This window comes from Cyclopterus lumpus, chromosome 17, assembly GCF_009769545.1.
Source record: "Cyclopterus lumpus isolate fCycLum1 chromosome 17, fCycLum1.pri, whole genome shotgun sequence".
Classification (NCBI taxonomy): domain Eukaryota; kingdom Metazoa; phylum Chordata; class Actinopteri; order Perciformes; family Cyclopteridae; genus Cyclopterus; species Cyclopterus lumpus.
Genome location: NC_046982.1, coordinates 13593222 through 13605343, shown reverse-complemented (window position 1 = coordinate 13605343; position 12122 = coordinate 13593222). Strand labels below are relative to the sequence as shown.

The following is a 12122-nucleotide window of genomic DNA, read 5'->3' as shown; positions in this document are numbered from 1 at the left end:
TGCCACAGACATCTGCTCTGCACATTGCTGCCATTTGGCAAGGATCTTCGTCATCTGGTTCATCAGTTAAACCCCTCTTACAGAAGTAGGCCCTCACACTCACTTCAGTGAAACATGGTGTCTGTTGAAATGACCAATCATGAACAAATTAGAGATTATCAGATAAAGAGACTGGAGTGATAATGGAAGACATGTTTGGGCCGTTGTGGCCAGGGATTTGGAGCAGGATTCCGTTTGATAAAAGCAACCGTGGTATTGTGTTATTTGAAGGATTCCTGCCTGCTCTACCCCCGCTCACCACGTCACCCCTCATCTTACTCCCTTCTCGCTCTGGAGGAGCAGAGCACTGCAAAACAAAGGAAGCTCTCTACATCTCAAAGCCAGCAGTGATATAATGGAAAAGGCTGACAGTCAGTCAGGTGTGGGAGAGAGTCAAAGGGATTACTGCTGCTCTCTAAATATTCACAGATCTTTAGCACACATGGTTTATCTTGCAGACATATGGAATGCATACTGAGCTTTCCACTTTTACATGTTGTATAAATAGTTCATGAAATCAATAATGTAGTTTCATTATAACTTCTTTCCTGGTGGTTGCATTTCTGAGGAACATCGTGAAATACTTATTAAAGGAAATCACAGAAAATGAGACAAAGGTGTATTCAAGGGTTCCCAAAGGCAATCCTCTGTTATTGTAGCCTAAAAGGTAACAAATGTCTAAAGGAGGACAAACATTTCAGAAGCAGTTAGTCAGTACAGGGGAGCTCGGGAATTTTCCTCACTGTAAAACTGTTGCTCAGCTTCTAACCATGAAAGCAAAGCTCTCATTTCTCGCTGACTACTGTGAAAGGGGATCATAAAATTGACTCCATGTGTAATTTTATGGTGAACTTTCCAGCCACCAGCAGCACGATGGCATTCCTTCTATTAAGTTCTATTAAAATCCGCTTGAAAGCATGGACATGCGTAGCATAGTCTTAGGGGAGAAATGTGGCTTTTTGTGAATAGCTGTTTCATATCATCATCATGTCTCTTTTAAAGTTTGTGGCCATATTTGACAGTAAAGAGAGATTATATGCAACGGCATGGCATGGGTTGGATTTTAACATATTTTACTTATTTGACCTTATGTTTCTGAAACTTTGAGACCTCTTTTAGTATCATTTTGATGCCAATAATGATGTCGTCCACAGGGTCATCTGAACTGTACTGTTTAGTACGTACTGTCCAAGGTTGTATTATAAAATATATATATTCTTATTTAAAATTAAAAGTCAGTTTCTCAGTTTCAGTCTAACCACCTTCTGGAGGCTCAATACTAACTCTCTGGAATAACCCTGAGATACTACAATCAATCAAGCATAGAGTTTGGCATTTTGGTGGTCGCTATCTTGGTTTTTGGTTGGAGCTAAGTACAACTGAATGAAAAAGAAGACACTTACAGGCAAACAAAAAGGTTACAATCGACTTTCATGAACTGGAAACACATTGTGAAAAGGGTTAAAGTTCTAAGATGAAAACACAGTCACCACCCAGACCGCAGAGTGATTGAGACCATAAACTTGTGTTAAGAATCTTCACCGAGATGATGAATCAAGTGAGAAGTAGGGTCATTTCCTCATCGACTTCCTCATGTACAATCAGACTTCTTTTTGCAAACCAGAGTCGCCCCCTTCTGGCCATTAGAATGTAAGTTTAAGGCACTTCCAAATTGGCTTCACTTTTCAGAGACAGAGGTTATTGCTTGGTTGAACTCACATATAATTCCCACCAACAGTGTTTTAGTGTTGTTTAGCTACATTGCTTTAGGGATTTACCACCTGCAACTTTACTGTTCTGGTTCACTTCTACCGCTCTCTTCAGCCTCAGCTGCAGCAGGAAGCTGTTCCCAGCGAAAAGCTCTAAAAACCCACCATACAATTTCTACAGCTTGTTTCCACTGCCCCCAATTGGTAAAAAAAAAGGAAAGTTATTGCAGGTGGAAGTAATCAGATAGAAATTCCAAACATGTGTAGATTCCAGCCTCTTCAGGGAAAGACTTTGCAACTGTTCTCACTCTTATACAACATTTTAATGAAGGAAATTGTTTAAAAGTGTGAAATAATTAAATCATTACATTATTTGGGAAATAGTCATTTTTATGGGCCCGATATTTTTCTTCAATGTCTCGGGTGAGAAGCATGTGTCTCTACAACCTGGAGTGTCTTCTCTGACTGGAAGGAGAGCATGAGTGTGAGAGACAGAGATGGTGAGAAAGTGTCGGAATCCATGACCTGTCTCAAAACCCAGCCCATTCGTGTGTGTGTGTGTGTGTGTGTGTGTGTGTGTGTGTGTGTGTTTGTATGTGTGTGTATGTGCGTGTGTGCACATTAGCAAGTTTCAGAGCGTGAACCTTTCCTGGGGGACTTCCGCTGCTGCTGTTATTCTTTGCAGTGGGATGGAAAGCTTTTCCCAACATCTGCATAACATATCAAAGAAAAAAAAAAGGAGGATACTGGGCTGAAACTTTCCTTTGAAAAAGCGTGTGGATTTCACTTTATAGGACTTTTCTCCTCCCTGGAATGTCTGGTTTAACTGAGGAAACCTGAAATGATCCCAAAATGAGAATTATTTATTAAAACATTTTAAAACCGTAGCGGGACAAATGTGGTGACTTCACGTCTGAGCAAGAAACACTACAACCTACAATTGATAGCATTACTGGGATCATTAAAAAGCCATGCAAAGTAAAGGGCAGTATATATTTTGCAGTACACAGTGAAGCGACAAAATGCTTTGGATCGGACTTTTATCGGACAATAAATGTGGTTAGAGTTTTCATTTGACACCTCTTCATCCAATATAAAACCAGTGATTGATGAGTTTTGTGTTGAATAACCCTGGTTGCTCTGCTGTGCTTGTGCTCTGCACACTGTGTCATTGCTTTTATTCAGCATGCCATGTGCTATCTGTTTGCTTGAGCTGTCTGTTCGAGCGACCTGAGGTGTAAGAAGACGAGGCACATACAGCTTCTTATGCTTACCCCAACTCTCTTTTTGGTTTAAACTCCCCGTTCTCTTTTTCTACTCTCTCCCTCTGTGTTTTTCCTCATTTGCACTGAACTATACAGCAGCAGCACCCCCCCTCTTACACACTCGCTTCTCTTATTTTTCCTCATTTGTCTTCAACTAACATCCCACATTCACCTCTCATTCCTTTCTCTCTCTTAACCCGCTAACCTCCATTCCTTCCCTTTTCCTTTCATCTCTCACTCTTTCCTCTTCACTTTCTCTTCACCCTGTCTCCAGTCAACCCTCTGGCCTCCCTCCTTCGCTATGACTCTTCCACTTTCCCATCACAGAACCAGGGGCGGGAATCAAATGACCGGCTTCTCTTCCTTCACCTGGTCTCAAAGCTCGAGCTGTGAAAGAAAGCTTTGTCCCCAAAAGCCTTCATCGCCTCCGGAGGTATGTCCTATGTTGTCCATACAGGAAAGGACTTTGGTCTGAGTGGAATTTTTGGGGCCCATGGGAAAATGTGAGTGAGTTTGGGCCCTAACTCTCTCAGACATCTCCTCCCACAGAGCGTGATGCGTCATCAGGGTGAAAACCTCATTCCAGTAAGTCATAAGAAAACGTGTGTCTATAATAAATTCAAGAATGTTAAATGACAATCTGAAAACAATGTGGACAGGGTTGCTTGTAAGTGATGAACACACATAATCATCACCTGATTCTGTAGCGCCCTTTGGCTTTACAACACTTTGTGGAGTTTCAGTTCATTGTTGTCCCGCCTTCCACTTTACTGCTTTGGTTCCCTCTCACTGCTCTCATGGTGCCGTTATCGGCGGCAGCGGGCAGCTTTTTAGTGGAGCATTTAGTAGCTAAAGAGCCAGATGTGTCCTGCAGAAGTACATTGTGACCAAAAACACAGGCATGACAATATAGTTCTGTAAACAGGCATCTGCTTGCAAACAAGTCCACATATTACCTCGTAAGCGGGTGACATGTCAATGATGTGCCAACTTAAAAACAACCAAAAACATTTCGGCCTATTTTGAAAAGAACACAGTTTCACCTCAACACACACACACACACACATTTAGAAGTCAGGTAATAATTGTCTTATTTCTTTAAGGCGCTCAATACGAAATTCAGAGTACGCCTCTGAATACCACTCTGAACGAGACAGCCGTATCAGCTGTGACTGCCGTTGGAGCGCAGTGCAGAGCGGTGACCTTGAGCTAGCCAGTGGGGCACGCTCACATGCACCAACATGCAGCCTGAATATGTCAACAAAGCAAGAAGCTCCGGAGAGAAACTTCTCTGATCAGGTAGACAATACTCCACTAGCTTTATACTTTTACATAGCAAATATATATATATTTTTTTTTACAAATGTTTTTTTAATGTTTTTTTTCACAAGACAAGGCACATCAACAAGTACATATATAAGATATTTCAATTAGAGATATCAGTGGCATTACTGACTGTTATGATATGTACATGCACATATAGATACATATTAGACCCCACAAATAGAATGCTCTCACATTCCCTGATGTGACAAACGATGGACTAGGGTCCATAAATTAGCTTCAAGCAAATATTTCTTTGAGGCTATATTAATGCTCTGAATATTGTATGAAGAACCTTTAATCCATTTTCCGGTATGTGGATTTAACTTTTACCACTCAGATAACGATTACATGTTTTTAATGTTGTGCACTACTTTGAACATGGCATCACAACCTAAGAGCAAAACCTGCACTGTAAAATTAGATCTTTATACCTTTAGTCCTTATGTGTCAACACTCACAGTCTGCACTGAGATGAGTTATGAGTTAGTGTTTCCACCACAAGCATGTTGGGGCCCCTTCACTATTACATGTGACCCGCAGACTCACTGGGAGGAATGACCCGAAACGAAACCCAGTAAGGCAGGTCAGATGTCCGCTTGACACACTCTCCGCAGGGGATGCGGGAGGAGCAGGAGCTGGGTCAGATAGTAAGCAGGTGGGATGATGCATGAGGACGCACACCAGGCTTTATTAATAAAAGCTTCAACACACACAAACATACAGTCAGTATGGCATCCACTGCCCTTTTTTATGCAATGCATCCGCTGTGACACAGACCAATACATTTGTGTGTGGTTAAAAACAATGTGTGATGCAATCCAGTACAGCATATGTTGTTTACAGAACTTTGTTTATGGTGATTTCTCTGTATACCATAAACCAAATGATGTTCAGTATATATAATGTTTTTTTTAAATTAAGCAGTTCTCTCAAGAACCATTGGGATTGCTATTGTAATATGAAACTATACATCCCATCATATTTTTGACGGAATGAGTTCTAAAACCCATAAATTAGTTAGTTATTATTCATTGATTTCTGTTTAATTGGCTTTTTGTTAGAATACTGAAATAAGGTCTATGGTGAATACAAGCTTAAGACATTTTAATGTTTTGTTCTGCAATATAAAATACGTCATTAAATACCCCTCTTTTGAATTTTGAGGAGCCTTAAGAGCTTTTAATGTTTTGTTCTACAATGATATATATATATGACAATATCATTGTTGTGCGGGCCTATACTCACAGTCATGGTGGTGTCGTTCTTTTATAGCCAAACGTTAGCTCATTATTTCTGCCAATTGCATTCAGAACATTGGTGTTCATTGTGAAAGTTATCTTGGTGACCTATGTTGTCAAAAATCGCTTCTTGTTAGCAGCCAGTTTGTTTGTCTCCCTTTTTGTTGCAATCTCTGAGCCGTGTTGTGACATATGGGGGCTGATCCATTCCTTGTTGATCCCGTGGTATACCCGAGTATCAGGCTTTGTGCCTTGTGTTATGGCTGGGTTTTCCCAATCCGATTGCTGCAGAAGAAGCGATTTGTTTTTAATGACATAAGTCGGACCATGTAAAGAGGAGGTATCAGTTATCAGTAGTGAAGTGGATGTATGGCAGTGTGAACATTGAAACAGAACTAACATAAGTCACAGCAACTGTGTCATGCCAGCAACACCAAGGATCTCCTCCCCCAGAGAAACCCGGCTGCCAAATGAAGATCTTTAAGGCCACACCAGGTCAGGTGTGGCTCATCCAGCTCACGAGTGGATGAGTATCAAGTAAAACGTACTTAAAGTCTCAACATGAAGTAGTTTAACGACTATCTTTTAAAGTTGTTTATCTATACAGTGACTCAGCCAGGGTGACTTGTGGGAAAATTGTTTTGTCAGGGCTGGTTTAATTACTTGACTTAAGTTATTTGACCCACTACCCTTCACAACCGTGTGTAGCGTATTTGTGTTGGTTTTCTTTGATAAAAAGTGGTTAGTAACAAGGCAAAGTCACAGAAGAACATGGCCTGTTGTGTAACCCTCAAACATGTGTGTCTGTGATTAAATCAGTTGTATAAAACTGACTGCTGTGATCATCTAATAAGACCAATACAATTAGATGTTGATGAACAGATCATTACAATTCAATTTGATAGCAAGAATCTTGATAATACAACATAATAAAAATACAACATAATAAAACATTTTAATATCTTGACAGAAATCAAAGGTATATTTATAATGTTCAGAATTAACATAAAATGTGATACTGGTATTTCCCTCACGGAGGGAGTTATTAAATTCCTAATTCATGTCAAGGACAGATAGACAGTCACATGTTTGATTAGGCAAAAGTGTCAACAAAATAGATTTTTGTTCTCAATCAAAGTTTTGTAGGGGAAAGTTTGAACTTTTGCAACATCCTCAGGTTATTGAACCAGAGGATGTTGCAAAAAGTACTAAAACACAGAATATTTGTACATATACGTATATATATATAAATATTTTAATCATTACAAGATTACTAAAAGATAAAAAACATTACCTGAGATGTTATTATGGTAATGTTTAAAGCCAGTAAAGGCTGTTTTTGGTTTAGTTTCCAACCTGTATGTGCCTCTAAACTATTAATCCTTCGACTAGTTTTAAAACTACATAGGAAGCCGTGAGAAAGAAGCACCTGCTTAACCTCCACGCTGATATTTGCCAGTCGCTCATTGGTGCAGGACAGGACAAATGAGTATAAATATTAACAGTGAGGCAGCAGCTGAGTGAGGTGTTCTCTCTCATCAAGAGAAAGCATGAAGTTGTTCATTCTGGTGGCTCTGTTTGGGCTCTGCCTCGCTCAGCACAACCCCCACATCCAGCATGGCAGGACCTCCATTGTGCACCTGTTTGAGTGGCGCTGGGCCGACATCACTGCAGAGTGTGAGCGCTTCTTGGGTCCTAATGGCTTTGGTGGAGTTCAGGTATGACTGAGCACGGCATAGCCTCCAAGTCTAGAGAAGGAGGATAATCCCTTTTGTTTCTGTTTTGAAATAAGATGTCCAGATGTTAAGATGGCTTAATGTTGAATATACATTAGGTATACAGGTGAGTGTATGGGGCAGTAAAACACGCCATTCAAAAATGATAAGTCAGGATATAGACATAATTCATTGAGTCCTAAACTGTCAACCATAAAGCTGTAATTGCCAAACATCACTTCATACTACAAATGGGTCAGATAAATAAAATCAACAGGTAACAGGCGATTCCAGGTTAATTACAAAGAAAATATGCTACTTGTTTTGATTTTGTTTGCTTATGAAAATGCTTTATTTCAAACAAAACTTTAATTTGGAAAAATAAAGAAAATCAGCATTAGTAGGGATCATGAAAGCTGGTCTGCCCGTATCTCCTACTTTAATTTAAATCTAAAGAGGTACTTTAGTGATTTAGTATTGTACTTCCTTAGAGTTGGAGGACTTAGAAGAAACAGATTTATGAAAAGTAAAAACTGAAGCGTTAGAAACAGAGATATTATAACCTTTTTTTAATGAATCATTTTTAATAAAGCTCTTTGGGGTCTTTTATTGCCCCCTGCCTAAAATAACCCTGATGTTATAATCTTTTCACAGACTGAGTAGTATTGTAGTAAATGGCTAGAGAGGCTCTTTAATAACTGCATAGTACAATACATAGAACATGTATTGTATAATCTTCCCTCTGCAGACACTATCTGTGGTAAAGACAATAATTACTGGCATGTGTTTTCTCTATGTTGCTCAGATTTCCCCTCCAAATGAGCACATTGTGCTGAATAGTCCCTGGAGGCCCTGGTGGCAGAGATACCAACCAGTCGGCTACAACCTGTGCTCCCGATCAGGCAATGAGAACGAGCTGAGAGACATGATCACCAGATGCAACAACGTTGGGGTAAAGAGTGATTTAGTGAAAGACATTTGAAACAATGTTCTTGTGGGTTTAAAAGCACCTCGTAAATCTACAGCCTTGTACAATACAGATGCTTAAGATGCAGCATTATCAAACTGTTCAGTAACAACTGGCAGCTGGAATTTTAACAAATAGCAACACTAATGAATGAATGCCTCTGTCTTCGTTCCTTACTTTAGACTGCCAACATCACAATAAACCAATAGTGAGCAGCGCAGCTTTGACATATTTCTGTCCCCTGAGAATAAACTCAATGTATTGAGTAACAAAGTTAAGAGATAGAAGAGAGGTGTCGATAGGTTTAGTTGCACCTTCAATCCTATACTCATCCACCCCAGGTCAATATCTATGTTGACGCTGTCATCAACCACATGTGCGGCGCCGGCGCTGGAGAGGGAACCCACTCTTCATGTGGAAGCTGGTTCAGTGCTGGCAGGAAGGACTTCCCCAGTGTCCCCTTTACCCAGTCTGACTTCAATGACCACAAATGCAGGACTGGCAGTGGCGAGATTGAGAACTATGGTGATGCCAATCAGGTAATGAATGCCACTCAAACAGCTTCATTGGCAGCTGGCTACATTTCACAGCACTTTTTAATCCCATTAAAAGGATCCATACAAGGAACTGTTAATTCAAAAGCATCCACATTGACTTGTTGTTGGACTTGGAGAAGTTTTAAAATGAGAATAAAGAGTAAATAAATTGCAACGTAAATGCTTATTTGCTGCTACAGGTGCGTGACTGTCGTCTGGTTAGTTTATTGGACCTGGCCTTGGAGAAAGATTATGTCAGGGACAAGGTGGCCGACTTCATGAACAAGCTGATTGACATGGGTGTGGCTGGATTCAGAGTGGATGCCTGCAAGCACATGTGGCCAGGTGACCTGTCTGCTGTTTACGGTCGTCTGCACAACCTCAACACCGAGTGGTTCTCTGGTGGCTCCAGACCCTTCATCTTCCAGGAGGTAGGTTAGACAGACCATCAGCTTCCATTTTACTGTAGCATTAAGAACATATACTGTAGATGCATATATCATCATGTTATATATATATATATATCATACAGCTGGTTTTTGATAGTTGTGTGCTTTAATGGTATAATTAAAAAATAAATAAAGGCTGCATGAACTTATATTTACTTGGAAAACATGGCACCAGGAAACACAATTTGCTGCCAATATAACGTATTTGTATTCAAGTAAAACAATTGACAGCTGATATTCACATAACATGATATAATTTGATGAGTACTCATATGTATGACTGGTAGAGCAAACAGAGCTGTGGGAAAATAAGTGCAGAAATCAAGACGACGAACAAACACATATGCACACTGGGTGCAGATGTTTATATCCAAGAATACCTTACTAGTTAACCAGCCCCTGCATAAATACAGGTAATATAGTATAAAAGGATAAAGCAGAATGTGCTTAAACCCAGTTAACAAAGTTAGCTGCAAAAACAGCCTGTGATCTCAAAAAACAAGTGTGTCTTCATTAACAACATAAACATTAAACAGCATGAATATGTTTCTTGTTAGCATACTGCCGAGTCCCAAAAAAATGTTGAATTACATTTTGTCAATCCTCAAATGAGAGCTACGGTGCAGTTGGTCTTAACCGCACCTACCTTGAATAGTATGATGTGGATCATGTTTTGATTTCCCTATAGGTTATTGATTTGGGAGGAGAGTCCATCACGTCAACAGAGTACTTCCATCTAGGAAGAGTGACTGAGTTCAAGTATGGTGCCAAACTGGGAACTATCTTCAGAAAGTGGAATGGCGAGAAGCTGTCTTACACCAAGTATGTTTGTTACTGTCGGTGTGCCTAAACCACTTATTAAAGTGATATATTAGAATATTTTTTTTACCATGAATTAGCTACACATTTATGGATTGTATAGATAGTTTCTTACTTACTAATTGTGTTTCAAGAGACAAAACAATTTTTCATTGTTTAGAACTGGCACATCTTAGAGTTTCGGAATTAAATACTTTATATATTTTAATAATAATAATAATAATACATTTGTTTTATAAGGCGCCTTTCAAGGCACTCAAGGTCGCCGTACAACATATTTAAAATCTGACACAATTTAAAAAGCACCACAGTTAAAAGCAGAATTTTGACCCAACCTGGGTGTTTTAGAAGCGAAAGCCTCATTAGTATCATTGTATTCTTGAGTGCAGGAACTGGGGAGAGGGATGGGGCTTCATGCCCAACGACAATGCTCTCGTCTTCGTTGACAACCACGACAACCAGAGAGGCCATGGTGCTGGTGGTGCAGCCATCGCTACCTTCTGGGACTCCAGGCTCCACAAGATGGCTGTCGGCTTCATGCTGGCCCACCCTTACGGTGTAACCAGGGTGATGTCTAGCTTCCGCTGGAACCGCCACATTGTCAATGGAAAGGTAGATTAGAAGGGTCTTTTAACTAGGAATAATGATAAATAAATGTGATTTAAAGTGTAAATATGTTTTGTTAAACTCATTGATCTGTCTTTATTTTGCAGGATCAGAATGACTGGGAGGGCCCCCCCAGCCATGGTGATGGATCCACCAAGTCTGTTCCCATCAACGCTGACCAGACTTGTGGAGATGGATGGGTGTGTGAGCACAGATGGCGTCAAATCAAGTGAGTCCTCAAAAAGCTAGAGACGGGGAACTGTTGAATACCAACAGAACATAAGTCACTTATGCTTGGTCATATGGATGTGAAAACTATGTACGTTATATGTTATGATTTGGATTTATCCATATTGCTCCTCTTAGGAACATGGTTATTTTCCGCAATGTGGTCAATGGACAGCCTCATTCCAACTGGTGGGACAACCAGAGCAACCAGGTGGCCTTTGGACGTGGTAATCGTGGTTTCATTGTCTTCAACAATGATGACTGGTAAGAATTATTTGCTAAGCACACCATTTGGCACTGACACAATACTAATTCCCCACTTAGATCAAGTAGTAGCCAGATTAAACAAATGTATAGGGTCAAATGAAATATAACCATCATGTACATGTTCATTGGATTTGTATGTCTTTCAATGTACTGTTGGCTTTAAAATCACAATACTTTTACTAAATACAATAATATTTTTTTTAAAAAGCCAACCAACTAGAAGCATTTAGGTGAACATAAAACTTCCAACAAATAATATAACTTTTTAATATTTTTCTTGTTTGGTTTCTCCCATCACATAAAACTGCCTCTCTCTTCCTACGTGATATCCTATTAGCTTACACCTTCTGTTTGGATCCAGTTTTAATAGAAAATACAGCAACATAAGAAGGCAATATCCACTGGTGGTTTAAAAAAAAATATTTACCTTGCCTTCACCTTCAGGGACCTGGATGTGACCCTGAACACTGGCATGCCCGGTGGCACCTACTGTGATGTCATTTCTGGTCAGAAGGAGGGAAGCGGGTGCTCGGGGAAGCAGATCCATGTTGGGGGTGATGGGCGCGCCCACTTCAAGATCAGCAACAGAGATGAGGACCCCTTCGTTGCTATACACGCTGACTCCAAGCTGTAAAAAAAAAAAAAAATCATGTACAACGTAAAATAAAGCAGATTATAATAAACACTTTTTATCTTTTGGCATTGATTTTAAGTTCATGACAAACATTTTTATTTTCCTGTGCATGTGTTTCAATCCTATTTGTGTAGGGTGTTGACACAGTCTGATGCATATGTTATGATAGAAGCGCACTGTGTGGTCGAGGAAGAGAATGAGTGATGGTGGATGACCTCAGAGCAGACAGCTGTAGGCGATCAAAGCAGAGAAAAAATTAAAATGTAAAATTTAAAATAGTAAATCCACAGTGTATGTTTCAGTTTCTCCATGAATAAAAACTGA

General features: G+C 39.9%; 1 protein-coding gene across 1 annotated transcript; it reads left to right on the top strand.

Moving 5' to 3' along the window:
• Positions 1–7127: 7127 nt before the first annotated feature.
• amy2a (amylase alpha 2A) lies at positions 7128–11798 on the top strand. Its single transcript, XM_034555619.1, has 9 exons — positions 7128–7295; positions 8098–8244; positions 8601–8798; positions 8996–9226; positions 9933–10066; positions 10453–10675; positions 10777–10898; positions 11036–11161; positions 11609–11798. The coding sequence occupies exons 1-9, from the start codon at positions 7128–7130 to the stop codon at positions 11796–11798; spliced, it is 1539 nt and encodes a 512-aa protein (XP_034411510.1).
• Positions 11799–12122: the final 324 nt, after the last annotated feature.